Genomic DNA, 26,113 nt, shown 5'->3' on the forward strand with positions numbered 1-26,113 from the left:
GTATAAATCTAATAGCATCTCTCCAGGGACAGAAGTCTGCTAATCTTAAAGAATTCAGGTGCACTGCATTTTACATGAATTTTGCAGTTCTTGAACTTTGAACCCTTCTAACATAAAAGCACTTGACATCCAACTGACTGTGGATAAAAAGTGAAGGAAAAATGAAGGATATGAAAGAAGAGCACATGCATAAAACATTTGTTTAGGGACTTTGCTAAATTATAATCTAGGTAGCATAATATTCCCCTCAAGAAGCAAGAGTTTTTCCAGAAACAGGCTTAGTTATTTTCATTTTTCATGGACACCTATAGGAGATTCAGATATAAAAATGGTAGCACTAGTAGTCTCTAAATTGGCTAGTTTGTATGACAGATTATTTGGTTGGTTTACCAAATGTGGCATTTAATTTAAGATTACAGAAATGTGCTTAAAGCCATTTTGAAATCGGTGTACCTTTTTAAAATTTATGGAGCAAGTTTCGTGTCGTTTGAATAAGATAAATTAACTGTAAAAATGTATACAAAATTTGTATACAAAAATGCTAGTACTTACTTCTATTAATCTGAGAGGTTTTTTTCTTTCTCATTTTACTGATAAACAAGAAATTATTTTGACTGTATCTTCAGGAAGTTTTAAATGCTAAATATAACATCATATGTTTTAACTGTGTTCATTTTCAACGCCTTCTAATTGCTTCTCTATTTTACACTTATTTTTCATATGTAGTCACCCCTAGTTTATTCAATGTAACTAGTATCCAATAATTCCAAAATTACTAAGAGTAATCAACATTTAATTAATATTACCTATGCAGTGAGGTGACGAGCCACTCCAAGTGCCATCTGCTTGACATATTCTGGTACTCGATCCCACTAATATGAAGGGAGAATTGCAGCTCAAAGAAACCTCTGACTGGTATATGAAACTTTTGCCTTCTCTTTTTCCTTGGGCAGGAATACCAGGGTCACCGCAAAATTTTGCTGGAAATGAAAAGAAAATTATAACAAAGATTTAGGATTCATCAGAGCAACAGTTTAGAAAAATGATGACAATAACTGGGATATTGAACTATAGTGACAGGTTATTCACGTTCATGTGCCCCACAGAAATTTTTTTAGCTTCTATGTGATATATATTGAATGTATGGCTCAGCATGATACGTTTAAAAATAGTCTGACTGAGATGTTTTCCACCTAGGAGACCACCTAAGCAACTATAGAATTTTTTGTGTTTTTGTTGTTGTTTTGTATTGACCAGAATCAAACCACATTGTTGTACAAATCGTTTGCAGAGTTGGCGTATACTTCTGAAAAGGCATGTGATTCGCAGATAGTTCTGTCAGAAGGATCCAGTGGTCTAGGCTGTACTCTCCAGATTGTTCTTTCTTTTTATATGCATGTAACAGGTACACTTCTTTGTTCTGCTGTACTCTGTTGAACACTCAGAGGACATATCCCAGTATTTTGTTGTCTTCCTCTTTGAAGCATTGTGGGGGGTTTTGAGTGTCTTTTAAAGAGTAAAGAAGCCCCGTACAGTCCAAATCTATACAAAACCAAGGAATCTCAAAATTCCACAACAACTATTGAAAATACCATCCTGGCAGAGTTTCTAAACAAATTGAATGGATTATTGTGTCCGTGATATAATTCCCAACAACTAAAATAACTTATTCTAAGTTTTACGTACTTGGACTTATCACTCAACAAAATAAGATTCCTTCCCTTGTGGAGTTTATGCATTTGTGAGGGAAGCAAACACAAAAATAAACATAGTAAGTAAAAAAGATAGTATGTGGGAAGGCAGGGAGTCGTCTGTGGAGAAACAGTGTGGAGGAAGGAGATTTGGACCAAGTAATTTGTGGATGTGATGGATGGTGAGAGATAAGGCGTAGGTTTTAAACAAGGTGACCAGGGTGTCTGTCATTGAAGGAAGATTTGGAGGAAACGAAGCAGTCAGCTATACCGATACCCCAAGGGAGAGCATTCCAGCTAGAGGAAACAGTGTTGCCAAAGCCCTATGCTGGAGCATGTCTAGCATGTGAAGGAAGCCTAAGGCCAGTGACGCTGGGGCAGAGTGAGCATGCAGAATGGAGGCAAAGATATCACAGGCTTTCAAGTTTTCATTGTAGTAGAAAATACATAACATACATTTTCCATTTTAATGATTTTTAACTGTACTTGGTTTTTAAATTTGCAGATGTAGCACCGAAAGCTTATTTCCTATAAGGCAAACAAACGGTAACATCCAAATATTTTTCAGTATAAACACTCCCTTAAAATGGTGCATTATCCAAACCAAAGATGTTTTTGAGGCTGAACGGGGACCTTTAACTGGGTAGGACATCTACCAGGACAACAGGAATCACCTAGGACACTCCAGGCAAATAGGAATGGATAAATACCCTAAAAACAGAACACTTTAGTTTTAGCTCAGTGTTCAAAGAAAGCTGTTTCCTGAAATTCAAGACTCCAGGAGAAACCTGAATTTTCAAACCTCTTTTTTAGGAACTTCTTTTTTTTTCTTTTTAAAACAGAAGTAAAAGTAATTATTAAATAAATATTCAACAACATAAATTTAGGGGAAATTGTCAGAGTAAAGCAACAGGTAAACATTTGTTTACTGTGCTTTGCTTTAATTTTCAACATTTCCTGGATATTGTGAATCTTTGTGCTAGTTGGCTTCTAAGCACTTCTAGCAATATAGCATCAAATCCTAAAGGCCAGGGTCTTCGTCTTATTAATCTTTGTAACTTTAGCACATGTTGAAGTCAACGGCTATTTCTTCAACGGAGATTACCAGTGAGCTTTTCACCTTAGCAATCATTTCTATTGCCAAGTTATTTCTTAACCTACTTCTGAAGAGTTTGTCTTGCATATTTCTGCTGAGTCATTCATCTCAGAAACTTATCTTTATTCAACAAAAGAGGGAGACACAACCACATAAACTCCTCACTCCTGCTCCCTACCCCCCCCCCCCCCCCCGTGTTATTATTCTGTTGTTTTCTATCTGTGGACTTTCATGTACTAAAACCAAACAACCTATTGGTGTCCAGCTTAGAGGCTTAAATCAACACGATTGATTTTCAGAAGGGTTCAGTTCGCAATGACGTAAACTTTAAGATCAAAGGACATACTTTGAGTGAAAATAAAGAGAGAAGACTTTCCCTTCTATAAAGTCCCTATAGTGAATGCGTTTGGCTATCAATGGATAAGAGCATTGTCTCTCTAGTCTACCTCCTCTGAACTGGCATTCATAGTCTTCCAATTAGTAGCAGTGCAACCGTAGGCCATATAACCATGTAGCTGGTGCCTTAAATGATGACACAGTCACACAGTGTCCTTACAATTTGATTCCCCTCTCTAAGCCCAAGTCATTATTAACTAAAATGTCATGAGTAAACATACTTACTAGGAGTTCTGTTATGTGCAGTAGAAATAACATATGTCAAGCAATTTCGACACAGTTAACCCTATTATATTTGGATAGTTATAATTCAATGTCAGTCGTAGGTAGTGCATTATTATTTGCATTTTAAGAGAACTAAAAATAAAATATTCTATCCAAATAACTTCTTGATTGAGATTTTCCCAGTCATATCAAACAAACTTTACTATAAACTCATCTCTGTAAATCTCCTTGTCCTTATCTGTTGTGAGATAGCCATAGAATATCTAGTCTTATTTAGAACACACTGGTCTTTTCTAAGTTGATCCTTAGCATATATCAGAATTTTAAGGGACAATTTGTGTGACATCATGACATCGACCTAGAAGTGTTGGGGATTGTAGGATACGATGAGGTCAGGAGGAAAGAAGAAAAAAAAGCACGTTAGCCTTTAAACAATATGGTTTCCACTGTGAATGAGAGAAGACTGGAGGGTTCCAAGAAGTTTTGTCTCATCAGTTAGATCTGCTTAACTTTCAAGGCTATGAGGATGGGGGTTGAGGGGTGGTGATGCTTTACCTCATGAAGAGAAGGAAGGAGGAAGGGAAGACTAGGAACAGGATAGCACTGGACACCTCAGAATGAACACTGCACATATCACGTACTACAATAATTTGTGTAAAACACAACGCTGAGTTTTATTTTGTCTTGTGATCTTCCAAATTAATTTCAAAGTGACATTTGCTGGAATATATAAAGTAACCTCTGTAAGAAAATCATAATAATCCCTCATCTCCATGCTTACCCTAATCATTTTATTTTTTTTAATGTTTTTCTTTATTTTTGAGAGAGAGAGAGAGAGACAGAGCATGAGCAGGGGAGGAGCAGAGAGAGAGGGAGACACAGAATTCGAAGCAGGATTCAGGCTCTGAGCTTCAGCACAGAGCCTGACGTGGGTCCCAAACTCACAAACCGTGAGATCATGACCTGAGCCAAAGTCAGACACCCAACCGACTGAGCCACCCAGGTGCCCCTACTCTAGTCATTTTAGATGTATAATCACAATCATTATCATGACAAATACCATCATAAGAACTTGATTTGAATGACCATGTAGAGTGACAAGGATTTACTGTGGAAAGAAATTTGGGAGTAAATGAGAGTGTTCAGTTGAGACAAACTGGACATAAATAAGAATACTTTTCCAGGGGTAGAATTCATCTTAAAGGGACTTTATTTTGAGTAATAACTTTTTTTTTAAATAAATTTGAAAACAAAGTAGTTCAGCCTAATATTTAGAGTCAGAGCAGAAAGAACACAAAAGTTGGATGACAGGAAAAGTAGCTACACTGGTAAATATGATTTTCTATTGAATTTTAATTATACCTTGAAATGAGCTTTAACAAGCTCATTTTTCTTCTAGAAAAACCTGAAAATTTTAAGTAACAGCTGTCCTAAATGAAGGAGCTCTAAGATAGTGAAAAGAAGGAAATATAATTTCAAATATAGAAATTATACTTACGTAAGCACTGTGGTACTTCCCCACTCCAGGTACCGTTCCCTACACAGGTCAAAACAGCAGGAAAGGATAGTTCATAGCCTGGAGAACAGATGTAGCTAATACTAAAGCCCCAGTCAAAATTTGTTCCTTCCAACCTTCCATTAGAGATCTGGGGAGGAGTTGAGCAGGTAACAGCTGCAATTACATTAAAAGCGATTAGACACAGCTGTTGAAATATCCTGGGTGTAAAAAAAAAAAAAAATCATTAGAAGAAGCATATGTGCTAATTTAACCTTTTGGAGGACAATATGGTGTGACATGTTTTATTCTCCTAGTAGTAGTAGTCCTGACACATCCCTGGAATTAATCCTTCTAGAATGTGACTATTTCTTGGCAACATAATGGCTACTGGTTGTCAGAGATACTCTTACAAAATAACAAGCTGCCTGACATCTAAGGGAAGCAAATAGAGGGTGACCATTCAGTATACTGTAAGTGATAAATTATTGGTTTTATATAAGATTATTTTCCAATGACCTTTAGACAGACTGAAGATCTGGGCTGTTTGGCTATATATAGTGTCAACATTATAGCAAAGAATTTGCAAGTAATTCTGTGTCATTTGCAAAAGAAACCTAGATTATGTATCTCATTAAAATATCCAAATGGGTTCTATTAACCACTTAAATTCATATGTTAAAATTTACTGTGGGGCACCTGGGTGGCTCAGTCAGTTAAGCATCCAACTCTTGATTTCAGCTCAGGTCACGATCTCATGGTTCGTGAGTTTGAGCCCCACATCAGGATCTGTGCTGGCGGTGTGGAGCCTGCTTGGGATTCTCTCTCCCTGTCTCTGCCCCTTCCCAACACTCACGTGAGTTCAAGCCCCACGTCAGGCTCAGTGCTGATGGCACCCTTTCTCCTTCTCTCTTCTTTTCTCTCTCTCTGCCCCTCCCCACTTGCTCTCTCTCTCTCTCTCTCTGTCTCAAAATAAATGAATAAACTTTTTAAAAACTTTACTGTAGGGTTTTAAAATAAATTATTAAATGTTTAAACATTAATTTTTAAATTTGGGTTTTTTTTTAATGTTTACTTATTTTTGAGAGAGAGAGAGAAAGTGAGAGCACAAGTAGGGGAGGGACAGAGCGGGAGAAAGAGACAAGAGAGGAGCCCAAATTTAGGAGCTTAAATTCTCAAACCATGAGACCATGACCTCAGTCGAAGTCAGAAGCTGAACCTACTGAGCCACCCACGTGCTCCTAAAATTTGTTTTAAGTTGGCTTCAAGCAGAAATGGGTAGGATAATGTGACAGAGGTGAAGGGAAAAAGGGGGGTAACCAATGCAAAATCCAAAAATGAGAAATAACTAGATTTTTATGACTTGCATCATATATGATATTTTTTTTGAGTTATATAACATTCCCATTATCAGATTCAATTAATCATGTATGAAATAACTTCTAAAATATAAAATATTCATATATTTTCAGATGTTAACTGTAGATAGTGATCTGATTCAGAAACAGATAATCAAGAATACACACAAGATAATGTGTGTAATTAAGAAAGATACACATGTTGAATTTATCCTTTTTGTTAAACTGTGAATTCACAGATGTTTAGAAAGACACCTGAATGAGAAATTTCAGTATGATTATGAAACAATAGGAATTGTCTGGCATGACATCTGCAGTATTACATAAGTAATCATAAAAATTGGCAAAAAATTATAAAAAATATTTCCAGCATCAAATACACAGCATTAAAGTAGCAAATGTATGCCTACAGTAACTAAAAGATTGATTATAGATTGCATTCTTTTAAGAAACATGATTCTTTCTTTATGAAAAGTTAGTTTTATAATTCAGTATGATTATTCTCAAGTTATAGAAAGTTTTCCTCCCATCTTTGAATTACTTGGCCCAAGTGGATCATCAAATTAAAATTCTAATTTATTAAAAATGTTTTAAATATTCCCCTCAATATAAATGATGATAGTGAGTGCATATCAGAGAACATGATACTTTTGTTGTTTTGGTTGCATTAAAGTTCATTGTCATTACTCACGATAAGATATAATATCTTTCTTGAAATATCATTTTAAAATCCTATATGTTATTATCTACCTGGTTTTAAAATAAAAACTGCAGCAATTTTTAGTATCAGAAAACAGTGAAATAATAGAAAAACACTTTTTAAACTTAAAATGGCATGTTAAAAAGTAAATACATGGTGGTTATCACTTACAAATATTGGAGAAATTATCCTACCTCTACAAGTTGGCATTATTCCACTCCACGTGCCATTAGTTGTGCAAGTCCTAATTCTGGAACCGTTGAATTCCATTGTGTAGCCTGGCTGGCACATGTAAGAAACATTTTGTCCAACCACATAATCATCTCCATATCTCAGTCCATTGGCTGGTATACCTGGGTCTCCACAACTGATGACTATCAGTATTGGATGAGAAGAGCAGATGGTTAATGTGCCACGTATTTAATGGAGAGAAGTAGTAAGCATATGGCACACTTAATATATATGAAGGAAATTTGGTTACCATATTCATTTTTAATCACAAAACATAAGCATATTTAAGCCACACGCTGGCAACTCTTGATTATGATCGACTCTGCCTATTACAGATTCTATGCATGTGGTTCAGAAACTGCATTTGGACTCTGAAAAGGCTAGGTTAATGTACTATTATACTGTAAGGAACACTGATTCAGTTAACCTCTTTTAATCTGCATTAGGTGATCAAGTAGAAGTCATCCTATAGAAACAGGATTTCTTTTTAAAAAAAATTTAACATTGATTTATTTTGAGAGAGAGAGAGAGAGAGAGAGAGAGAGCATAAGTGGGGGAGAGGCAGAGAAGGAGGGAGACACAGAATCCAAAGAAGGCTCCAGGTTCTGAGCTGTCAGCACAGAGCCTGACGCAGGGCATAAACCCACAAATTGCGAGATCATGACCTGAGCAGAAGACAGAAGCTTAGCCAACTGAGCCACCCAGGAACCCCTAGAATCAGGATTTCTAATATAATATTTGAAATCTTCATATTTCCACATATAGCAATTGGAATCTCTAATTTATCAGGCTGACTGGACTGAGAGCATATGTTCTGCCTAGTGTCACTCAGCTGGATATTATAATAGTTTTTAATTAAAACAATGCTAGATGCAAAAAAATACATCAATGTGAATCTATCACATGCAGGACAGGACACTTGGTTTGTGGCAATGAAACTACCATCGCTAGGGACAGAGAAATCAATTTACCATTTTCACCAACTCACTGCCAACTCAAGTGAAAGAATGACCTCCAAGAAATTGCCACCTCCACTCTGGAAGGCATTCGCTTTCTGGATTTGGGGTGAATGAGAGGCTTGCGTCAAGTTCTTACTAAATACGCCTTGTCGTTGCCAGCCGAGGGAGGGGTAGCTGCTGTCCTACTCTGTGCTAAGACTCTGCAAATATACTCACCCCCTACCTGTTTCATGCTTGCACTCAGGGCCCCACAAAGAGATGGAAGACAATTGCAATGTAAGCCTCCCTCTGCTGATGATGCTATGGACTGACTGGGGAGAGCACACCAGTGTCCCCCGAGTAGGAGTGGGAATGGGGAGGTCAGGCAAGGCCAGGGGCACAACATGGTAGGGAGCACATGGCCTATAACCCATCCTAGGAAGACAGGGAGGCAGAGAGGCAGACTGTGCATGAGCAGAGGCTCCAAACCCTCAGCACATACTCCATTGTCCCAATAGACCTCAGTTACAAAGTACAAATTTAAAGTTGAAATTAAGAATTTTAAGGCAGCCATCACAGAGCATTAAACCTCAGCGCAGGACCCTTTTGAGCATGAGGTGATGAAGAAGCATGGGCATAGTGCCTACAGCCCACTAACAAGTCCTTGAAACTGGCAGAGTGACCTCCCTCTAGGAGCTCAGCTGCCTGGATGAGGACACTTTGCTAGGGGTAGAAGGGAATCTTGGTTTAACCTTATACTGACCCCAATCTACTTTAACATATAAAAATTCCTTTGGAAACTTTCTTTACCTCAACTCCCCCAAGATATATGCTGGCAATCATACTCCAAATTTATGGCCCCTGATACACATCTGAAGGGTCTCATGACTGAGGTTTTACTAAACGGTAACAAATGGTGTTTCCCTAGCAACAGCAAGCCCCTCAAGGTCCTGGAAACCTTGTTTCCAAAATACCTTCCAGACATTATCCTTGACCTTCTCCTACCCTGAGGGTACATAATGAGTTACCTGTCATAACTCCAGTGCAGCTCTTCCTGCCCACGTGTACTGTCCCTGTGCTTTAATAAAATCAGCAAAGGTGTCTTCAAGAATTCTTTCTTGGCCATCGACTCTAAACCCAACGACCCCCATCACCCCAAAACCCCATCATGAGGTTCTATCAATTGTATTAGTCCATAAAGCTGGCTCTGTTTACATATATAATATTATCATTTATAATGCCACCCGAAATCTTTCAGAAAGACTAAGACAACAGAGAAAAGACGAAATAATTTGAAATATGATATTTAATAACAAGGCATAACAGAGATTATATATAAGTGACAATGGGGGCGCCTGGGTGGCGCAGTCGGTTAAGCGTCCGACTTCAGCCAGGTCACGATCTCGCGGCCCGTGAGTTCGAGCCCCGCGTCAGGCTCTGGGCTGATGGCTCGGAGCCTGGAGCTTGTTTCCGATTCTGTGTCTCCCTCTCTCTCTGCCCCTCCCCCGTTCATGCTCTGTCTCTCTCTGTCCCAAAAATAAATAAAAAACGTTGAAAAAAAAAAAATTTAAATAAAAAAAAAAAATAAGTGACAATGGCGTTTGCTGTTTTGTGGTAGGTGGTTTGAGCTTGATTTGGGCAAGGAATTATCTAAAAGCTTTCTGACAGATAAGAGAAAAAGGAAAATACAAGGTTACACTGTTTCTTTTCTAAAGATTTAAAAAAAAAAACACATGGGGTTACTTGGCTTTTACTATCTTTTCTTTTTTTTTTCCCCTTTAAATCTTTTGCTCAGAGATAATTTTGTACTTTCAAAGTTGATTTATTTTTGAGAGACAGAGAGAGACAGAGTGCAAGTGGGGGAGGGGAGAGAGAGAGGGAGACACAGAATCCCAGGCTCTGAGCTGTCAGCACAGAGCCCAACATGGGGCTCAAACTCACAAGAGGTGAGATTATGACCTGAGCGGAAGTTGGAAAGGCTTAAGCACTGAGCCACCCAGGCACCCCAAATCATTTTGTTCATAAAAGGGTAAATAATTTCATCAGGTAAACCGGGGCTATATTCTTTCATTTTTACTTTTAATTAATTCTTCAGCAAAGATTCCCTGATCACCTAATCATTGTCACCAGGATGGGTGACAAGATTAAAGAAGTATTTTGGAGGTCTAGGGTCAAAGACTAAAAGCAGATTAAGGCATGGAAGACCTTAATAGCACTGCGATTACATTGTATTTCTTAATTTGCCATTAAATATTATGAATGTCAAGATTTCTGTCATATTATTCTAATCCACTAAGCCTAAGAAGTTTTAAGACCGTGACTAATGGCATTTAAATTAAAGAACAATGTTCACTGCACTTCACCTGATAATCCTAGGAGCCCTGGGGACAGTTTGCTAAATCACACCCAGTGAGAGTTTCTGTCTGATCCTACTAAGAGTTTTGCATATATAGGATACTTTTTGTTCTTTTAATAATTGTACAGGAAACAATTTTTAAAATTATGCAACTGAGTTGAATAGGAAATCAAATCCTGGTTATTTACCAGGAATATCATTTCAAAATTTCAGTTTTGTTTCAAAATTTACAACTATATAAAAGTGAGTATAAGCCTTTGATTTATTTTGTTTCCTTTTACCATCTGGGTGTGTATGTATACATACATATATAGGTGTGTGTGTGTGTGTGTGTGTGTGTGTGTGTGTATGTGTATATATATGTATATATATGTGTATATATATGTATATATGTGTATATATATATATATGTGCGTATATATGTATGTATACACACACACACACACACACACACACACACACACACACCCCTAAATTTTAAACCTACATTCCAATTAAGAAGTGAGACATTAAAGAGCACACATATATGCTGTTGTTATTTTCTAGGTAGCACTTCACAGATTGAAATAGAAGCCTGGCAAGAAAGAACAGCTAACCTGGTCCTAAGGCCCACAAGCTGAGGTACAGCTACTGAAAGAGAGGACAGAGGACTTATTTTACAAAGAGGCACCAAGAAAGAGTTTGCATATGTGGCAGCCTCATGAAGGAAATGCCTGACAACAAGGGCTTCACAAGGAATTGTTGGTGGCTTTCTAGTGAAGCAAAGGCCCATCAAAGAGGCAGTTTCCAATAGCAACAGTCTTTTCATTTGCCACTAGTTTGTTTCTAGCAACAAAAAAGAGGCTTTTGGTCTTTCCAGGCAAAGCCTTAGAATAGTGGCTATGTGGGGCTTTGCCCTAAAATTCAAAGACATCAGTTCATGACAATGGGATGCTGGGCTTTCTTTCAAGAAAAATCTCTTCAAAAGTCACCAAATCCCCTAAGCACACGGGGCACATGTACCCATGATGAGGGGGCATAAGGCAAGCTGAGGGCAAAGCACATGCTGGCAATGCCTGCCCCCCCGCCGCAAGTGGGATATGTGTGGCATTCCTCAGACATTCCTGACTGCCCTAAAGCTAAGAGGAGAAATCAAATGGTTACCTGATAGAAATCACAGTCAAGGAGGACATGAGTCTCCATCAGTTTACAAACATCTTGGTAAATGACAAGAAAAAGGCAATCTTATCAATAGCCTAATCTCCAGAAACATACAGACTCAGTTTCCTGGTGTCCCAATATCACCCTCCCCTCCACAGTGATGTGAGGAACAAAGGCAAGAAAGGGAGGTAAAATTAAATTTCTTTATAACCTGCAGCCCACTGACAAATATCAAGGCAAATACAGAATATAACATTTCTCCAGGAGCCCCCTACTATCTTAATGTTAATGCCTTCCTAGAGGGGAAAACAACCTTAGCTTGACAACAGTAAGGCCTCAGGTAACTTAGAAGTCCTCTTTAGCATACGAAAGTCCTTCTAGAGGCCTCCCTTTTGCCTTTCCCTTCCCAACTCCATGATATGTAACCAGTTACTCCACAACCTCGTGCAGCAATTCCCGCTCACGGGTCCTGTCCCATGTGCTTTAATAAAATCACCCTTTACACCGAGGACATCTCAAGAATTCTTTCTTGGCTGTCATCTCTGGACCTCCACCACTCCAAAACCACAACACACACACACACACACACACACACACACACACCAATAACTTCATGAAAACAATTATTTTGTCTATTTTCTACATTGTTGTATTTTCAGGGCCTAGTCTAGTATATAACTTATTAAAAAAAGATTAAGTAAATATTTTTTAAAGAATAAATATGTGAATGATATGTAAGAAATGATTAGATCAAATTCTCAAAAAAATACAATGTTTTAAAGGTTTGAATTGGCTTTTGTGGGAGGATTTTTTTCTCATTAGTTTCTATCATGTAATTGAGGCCCACTTGGCATCATTTATGATAAATCTAAGTAGATGATATCTATGCTAAAAGTAAAACAATTGCGATGATTCTAGTCTGTGCCACTTCAAAGCTACTTTCTCTTTTAACTTCCTAAGTGAGAAATAGACATACGTATTTTTAAATAACTTAGGATCACATTAATCACACTTATATTCCCTTTCATGGATATACATAAAATATAATTTGTGTAACCAAACCCTTTATGGTTGAGTTATGTTACTCCTTTTCTTTTTTAATTTTGTTTTCAATGTTTATTTATTTTTGAGAGACAGAGCATGAGTGGGGGAGGGACAGAAGGAGAGGGAGACACAGAATCCGAAGCAGACTCCAGGCTCTGAGCTGTCGGCGCAGAGCCTGACATGGGGCTTGAACCCACGAACCGTGAGATCATGACCTGAGCTGAAGTTGGACACTTAACCTACTGAGCCCCGTGTCACTGTTTTTCTATTAGAGACAATGCAGCAATGGACAATCTTGCTCAGGCACGTACTGTTCCAGGTCTCAAGCCAAGAAAAAATTCTACCATAGCAGAATGAAGTTCCAGAAAGGTGGTCATTTCTCTGATAACGCTTCTGATTTTATATAATCTCCCAATTGAAACATTGGTTTCCTTTTTAGATCTCAGTGGTAGATTTTCTCAACTTCAAGCTCAGCATTATTGATATTCAGTACCAACTAATTCTTTATTGTAGGGGGTTGCTTTATGCTTTGAGAATGTTTAGCATTGACCTCTCCCTGCTAGATACTAACAGTGTACTTCATTCACCTGCACTATGACAGCCGAAAAATATCTCCAGACATTGCCAAATATGCCCTGGGAAGCAAAATCACCCATGTTGAGAACCACTATACTCAGAGATAGTTCTCTCTCCTTGAGATTTAGATGACTTTTTAGCTTCACTTTATGCAGTTTGATGCTGAGATATCTCCTCCAGTTTTCTCCTATGTGAGAGTAGCCTCATATCCCTGACCGTTCTCTACCAAAGAAAAAAAAAAAAAAAGAAAGCAAAATCTTTGAGAGTTCTGTTTAGTAACAAAGATCCAGTAAGGACCATTTCTGCCCTGGTTATTTGGAACAAAAGCCTCAGGTTCATTTATCACTGGATCTGATTGAGTATGCTGTCCTTGGCCCAAACGACAAGACCTGCCAAATACAGGACATTAATCATTTTGGAAGGAGTCTTAGTGGGTTAAAAAAATTCCAAGAAACAATTGACTTTATTTCTTCTTAGCACGTAAAGCCAATCCTTACTTTACTTGACAAGCCCTGTCCTGGTGCAGATTGTATCTTCTTCCCAAAATATTATGTGCACTATGGGCTTTAGGTATCAAAGGTGGCTCTGTAAGGATCCTGTTTCATTTTTTAATGAGTATTTGCTTGTGCTTAGTTTTTAGCTCTTTTTTTTAGGTGTATTTATTTATTTTGAGAGAGAGAGTATATTTACATGTGAGCAAGGGAGGGGCAGAGAGAGAAGGAGAGAGAGAATCCCAAAGCAGGCTCCACACTGTCAGTGCAGAGTCCGATGAGGGGCTCAAACTCACGAACCGTTAGATCATGACCTGTGTCAAAATCAAGGGTTGGACGCTTAACTGACTGAGCCACCCAGTCGCCCAGTTTTTAGCTTTTTTCTTTCATTTTGAACATCACAGAAAAGAACATCATCAAATTTTATAATCATAGTACTTTTATAAGCTTCTTAGTATTATGGCAAATATTCTTTTCCTTTCAGCTTGGTTTAGTTTCATGGATGTTTCTTAACATAATTCCTCTGCAAAAGTGTGCATGATATTTAGATGCATGACCTTGATCTCATGATATATTCTTTTACCTACCCAAGACAAAACTAGTTATTTGGGGGAAGTTTCACACTCCAGAACTGGTAGTAGGTTCTGGATAAGTACCTGTCTGGAGAAGACGGAAGAGTTCTTTTCATGAGGCATGATTTTAGAGAAAGATTAATTAAATATGTAATTTCTCAATTCACTTATAATCTTAAGCAGGCTGAATATTAGCAGGTATTAGGAGAATTTTTGTAAGGGAAATTTTACCTCTTTACTACATTTCTACTCTGGTTAGATGTGAAAGAGGCAGTGTGGGGACATTACCATTATTATTAAATTACGTTTATTCCAAAAGTGTTTCCAAAAATCATTAAAATGAACAAAGCAAATCTATCCATGTGATTGGACTGTGGTTCTTTTAAGGACAGAAAAGGAGTGTGTGTGTGTGTGTGTGTGTGTGTGTGTGTGTGTGTGTATTAGCCAATCAAGCAAATGAAAGGTACATATGCAAATCACCATGGTGGAAAATTCTCAAAGGGCGAAAGTGCTTGGAATATCAATGCTTCTTCACAGACCTATGAAATATTAGAGCCCACAGACCTTACTTACTGGACTTTGTATTCTCAGTTCCTGGGAAAGTACCTCAATATAATAGGCTTTGTATAAATTATTTTTTATTAACTGAATCCATAAGTAGTCCAATTACCGTACATAGCCACAATTCTGCATTTTTAGATAAAATATATCCTGCTGTAAGTTAAAAAATAAAATTATATTTTAAAAATTAGATCACTACCCTGATTTTTACTACATAGGAGGAACTAGTTTCCTAAGGATAACAAGCTCAGGAAAAAAAACCACTCAGAGTGACCAAAATTTTATTTTAAAAAAGGTAGAAAAAAATCCAAATAGAATTGAATTCTTTTCACTTTACTTTCACCACATCATTGTAAATGGATAATTCATTCACCTATATTTTAAGGGTTTTATTAATTTCTTCAAGGGACCCTATTAATTATTTTATGTTTGAATCATCCTATATTGAAACATTTATCCTATCATCTGTCTTGTTGATTTTATATCTTTCAGCTGATATTGTTCCAATTCTAGCAAATCCACTTTGCCAATGATTATGTATGTGATTCAACAGTAGCCTGATTCATTTCCTTTGACTCAACTCATCAAAATATTTCATCTCTTGCAAGATTTGCAGATTTATTATTTATATATATTTGTACTGTATGTTTGGACATTCATCTTGAGACACACAACAAAATTATTGACAAGGTAAATAGAGGAAATTGTGATTTTAAGCAGAAAGTAACATTGAAAAAAACAAATCTTACAAGTAGTCAATTCATTAAGAAATAATATGCTCCTGTAGAACTCAAAATGGTAAGTGCAGAGGAATTGAAAAAAAAATAGAGAATAGGCCATAAATTAATGAAACAATTCCATATGCATTCTAAGTAATGTCTTATATTTATACTATGCAAATATGCTTGACTATTCTAGTGAAGATAGAAAATAAAGTGAAAAAAAGGAGGAAAAATACAAAAGGAGAGAATGAAGTGAACCTGAGAAAATTGCTTCTTGAGTCAAATAGATTTGATTTTAAATCTTAGATCCTGCATATGATGGCTGTGTTACCATGAGGAATACAGCTGTGTTTTCTCTGTAAGATACCATATCTTCAAATGTGAAATAGAAAGGATAATAGTATATATCTCATAGATTTGTTATTAGAAATAAAGGAGAGGATTTGTATAAAAGCACTTAGCACAAATCCTAACCACTGGCAAACACTCAATAACAGATATTATTCTTTATGAGTAAAAACAATAACCATTTGGGGAAAGAAAGGAAGGTTTTGTTTTGTTTAGGTGGGTTTGCCAAGAAATGCTGCCAGTGCTTTGGTTTGGAAATTTAATTCAGGCACTTTAAATTTTCCTCATATGTAACTTAATTCATTTCAAATTTATATTTAAGTATTGTGTATACGTGCTAAAAAATGATGTCTACAAAAGGCAATTATAAAAAAAGGCAATTATATTAAATCAAAATTTATTAAAATATTTATTTGAATTTAACCTTTCTGATATGTATGTATGTACATACATACATATGTATACACATATGTGTGTGTGTATATTTATATATAAAATAATTGAATTTAATGGAAAATTCCATCCATGTGTGTGGCAGAAATAACTGTTTAGCAGTGAACTCTGACAATAGACAATAAGTCAGTTAAATGATTTGGTGCCTCAGTTTCCTGATCTACACATGCAAGTCTATGATGCAATCTCTTCCAGATACAAAATTACGTGGTTCTATCAATCATACATTTAAATTAACTTCCACTGTAAATTAATGACATGAAATCTGAGACAGTTGCTTTAATTCAGTTTTATTACCACATATAAGTATTATCAGTATGTTAGATTCTTTATAGAAGCTTAGCCTATTTTAATTTCCACTGAAACCTCTCTCTGTGCTCCTTTTTTAGGGATATTTTTCTTTTTGCTTTTGGTTTGGATTGCTACTGGGATGTTGGCACTCTTTGGCCTATAAAGTAAGTCAACTGTTACAAATTCTGTTTTTAATTTAATAGCAATTCATCATTTAAAAGCTAGTGCTTGAAATAACTTATTTAACACATTTCTCCTTGAAGAACTGACATAAGGAAAGAAACTTTCTTCATATTTTTGATATACTATTTGTAACCAATCTGTCTTGAATTAGGTGATTTTTAATTTGATTTAAAAATTTAAAGAAAAATGAAAATGATCCAATTAGGTGTAATTTTCGGTCTCAAAAATTGGGATATGTTTATTTATCCTTACTAAAATTGGAAAACAACTTAAATAAGAGACTTAGGTATTTATCTATGATGAAATTAAATTGTTATTCATTGTGCGGAAAACAAAAGATGTGTTACTCAACAGATTTCCTTTACTGTGAATATACTCATTATTTCATCTTTTTGATAACTGTATATTAAACACATACTATCTTCCAGAAACTATGTGCCATGTTATCTGCAAAATTACAAGTCCTTTCTGCAAACATTTTAAAATGGAGTGAAATGGTAAGTTCTGCATACTAATAGTTAAAACGAAAATTAGATATTTCAGTTAGTGAACAACTGAGTACTTAATCACTCACATATTAGGTTCTGTGCTCCACTCTAGAAAGGCACTGAGATAAACAGACCTGGTTACTACTGCCCTATAAAGTTAACTGTTCAGCTTTAAAAGTAATTTCCATTAGAAAAAAAAAAAGTTATACACCATGAAGAGATCACTTCTAGCTAAAAGGGATATGAGGAAGTGTCTTGAGAAGGCTTTGGCAAATGTGTCCTTTGAACTGATATTTAAATTTTTTTCTTAACGTTTGTATTTATTTTTGAGACGGAGAGAGACAGAGCATGAATGGGGGAGGGTCAGACAGAGAGGGAGACACAGACTCTGAAACAGACTCCAGCCTCTGAGCTGCCAGCACAGATCCCAACACGGGGCTTGAACTCACAGACCGCGAGATCATGACCTGAGGCAAAGTCGGACGCTTAACCGACTGAGCCACCAGGCCCCCCCATTTGAGCTGATATTTAAAAGACACCAGGGTACAGTTCTAAAGACTCAAATGGGGTAATATAGTATGGAAATAGTAAATCATATTTGTTAATTGTTATATTTTTCAGTATCACAAAAAATGAGACTTTTTCAAGGTAAACAGAAGGATTTCTTTCTTTCAAAGTGGAGAAATCAGAGGGAATGTATTTTTATTTTCCATTTGAAACAACCAGAAGAAAAGAAAACACACACACACACACACACACACACACACACACACACACACGAAACAAAAACCAGGTTTCATCAGGCAGGAAAGCACAGAAGCACCGTAATCCTTGAGAGACAGAAAACAAAGGAGATGAGTCCTATGATTGCCTTTAGAGTAGAACTGCCTTCAGAGAAGAACTTCCAGGCTTTGGCACAGAGGGGAGGACCCCAGGCAGACTCCCTGTGTTGAAGAGATGGATCTAAGAGCCCGGAGAGAGCAAAATGGATAGAGTTTGTGAGACAGAGTACCGGAAAGGACAGGCACAGAAAGAAAGAGAGATGTAGGAAGAGAACTCCCTGAGTATTCAGCAAAATACTGATGAGTCTGTGAGGACCTGCCCAAGGGCAGGTAAAGAATTATCCAAAAGATTAGATGTAACAATGCCTGGGGCTGACATAGGGCCAGGGATATTACTTTTTACTGACTCGAACGAACAACTGGAAAATGTTTTGCTATTATAGATGTGGCTAATGTGTTCTATTCGGTGGTCATTTCAATAGTCTCCTAGCCATAGTCTCCCTTCACCTTTGAAGAGACACTATACACACAAGGCACCTCAACAGCCCTGTCACTGCACACACAATCTCTGTAGGCAAGATAGTAACTACAAGCAACTGTCTCCTATCACAGGAGGTCATGACATGGCTTTGATGGCATCCTCCTCTGGGATGATTCATCTGAGCCAGTCATTCAGGAAATGCAAATACTCACAAAAGAGCTACACTTTTAAAGGGAAGGGAATGGGTCATTGGCCCACACACAGTATAAAGCCTGTCTCCTCAGTTAGATTTCTGCGAATTATTAGGTCAGTCCAGGGCTGCTCCACAACTGACACTGTCGAGAGCAACTACTGACCTTCGCAACCCTATGTTTGACAAAAGCCCGATAGCTTTTTGAGCCCCAGAAACAACATGTTCTTCATTTAGAAATTTTAAAACCAAGCCAGTTATTGATGTGCATTAACGGACAAAATAAAATTGCTTCCTTTGTATATTTAATCTCAATTACAGCTGATAATTCATCACTATCCTTAAAGAACGGTTAAATTATAATTAACAGCACTGATGTTCTGTGATTCCTCTTTCCTCTGCCAGTGTAGTACCTTGGTAAGCCAACTGATACTTAAAGCCACTGGTGCACATTCTAACTATTACACTACTACCCCCTTTTACTCTGGAAGACAAATACCAATATTCACAACCTGGCATGGTTTGATTAAATACAAAACACGCACATACACATTTATATCCTCAAATATGTTTCACATAACTAGTGATAGTTTAAACTAATGAGAAGAAACTTACTTGTACAGTTAGGCAAGCTTCCAGACCATGTTCCATTGGCTGTGCACTGTCTAACTGAAGGTCCAGAAAGGATATATCCCTCCATACAAGAATAAATAACTGAACTGGAAAACGTTGTGCCATCAATCCGAAAGACTTTTCCATTGGCTGTTGTTCCTGGGTTGCCACACTGTATGGCTATAAAACAAAATGGGTAAGAGTGGATGTAAAAGTGTTTTAGAATTCCTCTCACAAAAAGGTAATGACTAAATGATTCTTTCAAATTATCCAAAGGAGCTACAAAAGTTTCTAAAAGAAGCATTGGATTATCTTTTATAAATAGTTGAAATTCAAGATGAATTTATATTGACTCTATTAGTTTAACTACTGGGATGCAAATCACGGCTACTTTTTGAAGACTTTTTTTAGTGCCTTTGGTAGAAACATTACACAGTAAAGTAATTACTTGAGAGTACTGCCTTTGGGTACTACAAAATCTTTCAAAGAAGGATTAGAAGAGTCGGTCTAAAAAACAACTCATGTAAAACTGGAATAGATGTAACAACAAGATGTGACAGATTTATTTTAATTGTACTAAGAGGATAGATATAAAATGAACAATTTAAGTCTTATAAACATCCATGTATATTTTTATTTATGTAAGTATATAAATGATTTGCATTAAAACTTTATTATCTCTATTTCTGGGCTAAGGTGTACAAAACAATAAATTGAATAAAAACAAAGTAAATTCTATGAATGTGTGGCATTAAGTTTGCAACATATCCTAAATAAGAATCACAAACACAAATGCCTTATATAATTAGATATTCTGTATTATTTTTAACTATTGGTCATTAATGCCATAAGTGAATTTTTAAAATCTCTTAAAAGCAAGCCTATGTTAGACATAATACTAAATTTTGCTGTAATATAAGAGGGTATTTTAGTACTTTATAGTTTAAGGTTATCTTTATGAATATGAAATGTAATTATACTTTTAGAAGTACCATCTAAATCACTTGTTGCATCTCAAATATTTAATTTTGCCATTCCTTTGTAATAGTACTGTATGTTTGTGTATGTGTATGTAGATAGGAAACTTACACATTTCATACATAATACAACAATGTCATACTCCAAATAATATTTCCAGCAGAACATATGATACAGTAAATATTTTTATGTGCTGTCAAGAGTAATTATCCTCTTCTATATTCATTAGTACCTGCCTAAAATAATAATCTGGTCATATCTATCCGTTATGTATCATGCCCCATAGCCTTGACACAACACAAGAAAGATTCGAAAAACATTATCCTTGTTTTAAGATGTCATGTAGTTTGCATGTTGTAATAAGGACCCAGGTTCAGTCTATCTCTTGCACAATAAAAATCAAGAACTTCTCTAGTCAGGGTGGTTTCCAGGTACAGAGAAATCACACTATTACTCCTGTTCTCTGGTCTCTAATTCCTCCCCCTTAATACATACATTTCTCTTACTCAGAATGTTATCTGAATTACACAAGTAAAATTAACTTAAAATGAAAGGAGGTAAGTGCAAATCTATCATGCGTGAAAGCTGAAAGCTTTCTGGACACAGCAAGAGCAGCGATAACAACTTTCCCTCTATAATACTAACATTCGGGGAAAGTGGGAGTTGATTGTTATCTGTGAACATAGCTCCATTTATGTTTACTACTAGCTGACAAAGCCATTTCTCCTAGAGTCATTTCTCAGCTGTCAATTGACCTAATCTAATACAAATGATGGTTAACATTCATTGAGCACTTACTATGTGACGGCCACAACTTTTTCAATATTAATTAATATCACAAAAATTCTGAGTTGATATTAACATCATTACCATTCCCTGGTAAGAAAATGAGGCACACAAGGATTAAGTAACTTGCCCACGGTCTAACAACTAGTTAATGGCAGATTTTCAACTAGCACAAATTCATAAGCATGATTCTGATAGTGTATAATGAGAGTATTGGATTTTATTTAGACTAGTAAATGAAAGGCTTAAACATGATATATTTTTGCCAGTTGGTTATTTTTGTGTGTCAGATACATTATATGAATCATATTTTATGTTTACCCTTTTTTGTTACTAGAGATAATTTTTAAAATTACTGTACCTTTTTTGTCACTTTTTATCAAGGTGATAGCTATTTATGAAAAGTCAAAAAATAAATGAAAGTATAAAGATGAAATTAAAGGTAATGTATAAATCCACCAAGAGATAGCACTTGGTAAAATATTTATATATACTTATATTAATACGTATATGCAAATATATATAAATGGATATATATTCATCATGATGTTTATTTCAGGCACTGTGCTAAGCACAAAGTACACAGGAGTAAAATAATACCCTTTTAAAAGATAGAAATATGTTATTTTGTAATCTTATTTTTCTTACTCAACATTATAATTAGGGCATCCTTCTTTCATAAAGTTTAGTAACTGGATAGTTTTCTATTATATGTATATTCATGACTTACCTAACCAATCTCCTATTGACCTACATGAAATTAATTTAGTTTTATTTCTTTATCATATAATACAGTTTAACATACTCTAGCTTATGTATACAACTGTGTACATAGGTCCCGTTTTTTAAGTTTTTATTTAAATTCCAATTAATTAACATACAACGTAATATGAGCTTCTGGTGTACAATTTGTTGTTTCAACACTTTCATACAACTCTCAGTGCTCATCACAAGAAGAACGCTGCTTAATCTGTCACCTCATCCACTGCCCCTCTGGTAACCATGAGTTTGTTTTCCATTGTTAAGAGTCTGTTTCTTGATTTTCTGCTCTCTCGTTTTCCCCTATGATCCTTTGTTTTGTTTCTTAAATTCCACATGAGTGAAATCATATGGTATTTTTAAGATAAATTTCTGGAAGTGGAATTTCTCAATAATTTTTATTTTTGAAAAATGTTTTTACTTTTTTGAAGTATATATAGAGTTACCCAAGATGTTATAACAATGCACTTGTATCAATGGTGTAAAAAAATTTTGCTTGTTTTCACACGTTCTCTGCAACATCAGACACCATCATTTTTAAAATCCTTGTCAGTTTATCAAAATGCTATGTTCTTTAAATTTGTATTTTCTATTTATTAAATTATTTTAAAACTTCTGATATTTTTATTTTCATGTGTTTTATTCATCACATCCATACATCCTATGAAAGCTTTTATATTTTACTGTTACTAAAGTAATATAATGTTACAAAACATTTGGAATAAAGAGAATAAAATCCTCCAAATTTCACCACTCTGTCCTGTTATCATTTTTGTGTACTGCCTTTTATTCTTTGTTTTAAATAAATATTATTTCCCATGAATTTTACTAGAGTGCCTAATTCTGAATCTTAATTTTTAACAGTTTTACATGAAATTTACATGAGAAATTTACATTTTCTCATGGCCTTTATTCTAATATTTTATTGATGATATACTGTTACACCATGTAAACATAGAATTGCTTATGTAATATTTTTCCAACTGCTGTCTAATTATTTTCAATTGTTGCTGGTCATAACCAATTAGAAATATAAAATTGCATCATCACAATTGTGTGTTTTCTTTAATATTTTTATTTTCTTAGGAAAAAATCCTCAAAAGTGAAGTTAATAAATCAAAGCTATATATATTCTATGAATAAATATGTATTTTGTCAAATTATCCTATCCTAAAATATTATGACAAAAAAACCTCCAGAAATGTTTTCAAGTTCTAGTTTTGTTGTACATACACTAGAATTTCATTTTTAAACAGGTGAAGAATGATGCTTTGATGATCAATTCTAATTTTCTGACAAGTAGTTATGTAGAATTTTTTTCTATAGGTTACAATATTGTTTTTTGGCTCCTCTGTGTTTTCTGTTCATTCCTTCTGTCTACTCATCTACTAGAATGCTTTTCTAAATGATTTGTATGAACTCCATCCATGAGAAAAATGTTAATTCTGTTATATTTTCTCTAACTCCTCATTCTGTTTTATCCATAATGTACATACTAACAAAACAAAGTCAGCACTACACATGTCATCTAAAAACTATTTTGTAGTTCAGCCGAACAAAAGGATCACCCATGTACAATATATTTATAGAGATTTTTCCTTTGGAAAATAAGTTTGAGGAGTCATTAAAGATCTTAGTCTTACTTATTGTCTTTTGCTCAGCAATATTGTTTCTCAATTTGTTTCCCTTATAATAGCAACTGAGCTGCAAGTCTCTTAATTAAGATTAAATTTGGTAATGTTAAAAAAAGATAACTATCCTTCTTTCCTAGAATGCGGACACTAATTTTAAACATCGTCAAAGGATTTTGAAATATAATCAAACAGGAAACTGTCAAGAAGGTTCTATTGGGACTTATTTTCTTTTTTTTTTTTTTTTTTTTTTTTTTTTTTAATTTTTTTTTCAACGTTTATTTATTTTTGGGACAGAGAGAGACAGAGCATGAATGGGGGAGGGACAGAGAGAGAGGGAGACACAGAATCAGAAACAGGCTCCAGGCTCTGAGCCATCAGCCCAGAGCCTGACGCGGGGCTCGAACTCACGGACCGTGAGATCGTGACCTGGCTGAAGTCGGACGCTTAACCGACTGCGCCACCCAGGCGCCCCTGGGACTTATTTTCTATTTATAAAACCTGTTACATTCGGTAAAACATCAAGTACATTTCATAATTACCTTTGCAAGTTTAGCTTTTGCACTAAAGTCATCTCAAAAAGAACAGTTTAAATTATATGGATAATTTTTCAGCGAAACTTCATTTTCTAGCCAATCTGTAAAGAGTTAATTATGTTAACTCTGAGTCAGTCAGAATGATTAACAATTTTACTTAAACACCAAAATTTTTAAGGATTCAAGCTATCAACAACTGTACTCTATACATAAAAATTTCATTTATAATTAGGCATCTTCTTATATTTTTCCATTTCTACAAACCTGAAAACTAAAACAGATTTTGAACTAATGTTAAGAACAATCTGTTTGTTCCCTGATAGTGTCTATTACGTAAAGGTCTGTGGTGAAGAGGTAAATATAAATGCTTTTAAGAAATATTTTTAATTTTTCCCATTGCGATGTTTGTTGTATTAAATAATGTTTGTGTATACATAGCCCATGAGAGATATTTTTTATAATTATTACCTATCATAGTTCTCCTATAGGATAAGGTGAGTTAAATGTAATACTAATGCCTTTATTCCAGCGATGGGACAGGACGAATGGCTAGTAGTGATTGCACCTGTAGTATAGTGACCAACTGAATTCAGATGCACATTAAATTCCAATCCTTTCAGTGTATTTAGTTTCTGCTTAGATTACCTTTGCATTCTGGTTGCCTTCCAGTCCAACTGCCATTGGCTAAACACGTTCTTTCTTCTGAGCCATGAAGGATATAACCAATATCACAAGCAAAACGTACAGAGCTTTTGGTTCTGAAATCACTTTCCTGTCTAGAACCATGACCAGGAGTACCCGGGTCCCCACAGGTACCAGTAGCATCGCCTGAAATTCAATACAGTTCAGATTAATTCATCTCATTAAACGTTGACTATGTTCATGATTTAGTCCAAATGCTTGTAGGATTTTGTGTTTGTGCATGCTGTGTTTTTAAAAAAATTTTTATTCATTTATTTTTAAGTAGGCTAGATGCCCAGAGTGGAGCTCAACTCAGGTCCTGAACTCATGATCTTGAGATCAAGACCTGAGCTACAGTCAAGAGTTGGGTGCTTAACTCACTGAGCCATCCAAGCCCACTTAGTATGATACGCTGACTGGGCAAAATCATAATTCACATTTCCCATCTGAGTCTAGTCATAGAAAAGGCCTAAAGGAAAAAGAAAATCATGCAGAGTATAATGTTATTTGCCATATCCGTGATATTTGGGCCTAGTAAACAGGCTAAGGACGTTTTATCAGTATCTCAAAACCTAGATAATGACCAAATTAATGGAAAATTTATAATTGATAATACTACGAGCTCAAATGACAAAGAATTTATAAAAGTAAAATTAAAAACTGTATTTGATAATTTGCATGTTTCCTTCTCTGAATTTCCTAATAGCTGAAAATATTTTTTGTGTGAAATTAGAACTGTAATGTGCTGGAAAACGTAAATGTTACAATACAGTATCCTGTAGACTAAAATCTCACCCCCTAATTTTCTCTACCAATGGCCACTGATCAAAGATAAATGAATTGTATTCTTTCCAATATGAAAATATAAAAATAAATTGTAAACAAAGATTAGAAATTCTGACTTAAGCTCCTTTTAAAAAATGTTTATTTCTTTATTTTGAGAGAGAGAGAGACAATGAGTAGTAAAGGAACAGAGAGAGAGGGAGAGAGAAAACCCTAAACAGGCTCTGTGCTGTGAGCACAGAGCCCGACGTGGGGCTCTATTCTATGAACCATGAGATCATGAACTGAGCCAAAATGAAGAGTCAGATGCTTGATCAACTGAGTCACCCAGGGGCCCCTGACTTAAGTTCCTAACAAGGATTTTGCTCATGGCTAGGTGTTCATCTTTTGATTTTAACATTAAGATTTATTCAGTCCCTTTATCATTTCTTAAATAATTCTAATCAGAGTTGCCACTATATTATTATACATTAAGAGAGAGAAAGAAGGAGAGAGAGAAACTTGAAGGCATATACATTGAAAAGCTGTGTGTAGATGGC

The 26,113-nt window shown here is 35.6% G+C and overlaps 1 protein-coding gene across 3 annotated transcripts in view; it reads right to left on the minus strand.

Moving 5' to 3' along the window:
- The window catches only part of CSMD3 (CUB and Sushi multiple domains 3), a 1,240,952-nt gene that overhangs the window by 37,558 nt on the left and 1,177,281 nt on the right, over positions 1-26,113 (minus strand). For all 3 annotated transcript variants that reach the window (XM_042923788.1, XM_042923787.1, XM_042923786.1), the window contains 5 exons: positions 24,756-24,938; positions 19,424-19,600; positions 7,156-7,335; positions 4,907-5,080; positions 807-980 (listed from right to left, as the gene is read on the minus strand). In XM_042923788.1, the coding sequence (XP_042779722.1) occupies positions 807-980; positions 4,907-5,080; positions 7,156-7,335; positions 19,424-19,600; positions 24,756-24,938 (888 nt within the window). The remainder of the gene's footprint in view (positions 1-806; positions 981-4,906; positions 5,081-7,155; positions 7,336-19,423; positions 19,601-24,755; positions 24,939-26,113) is intronic.

Source organism: Panthera leo, chromosome F2, assembly GCF_018350215.1.
Source record: "Panthera leo isolate Ple1 chromosome F2, P.leo_Ple1_pat1.1, whole genome shotgun sequence".
In the NCBI taxonomy this organism is placed as follows: Eukaryota; Metazoa; Chordata; class Mammalia; order Carnivora; family Felidae; genus Panthera; species Panthera leo.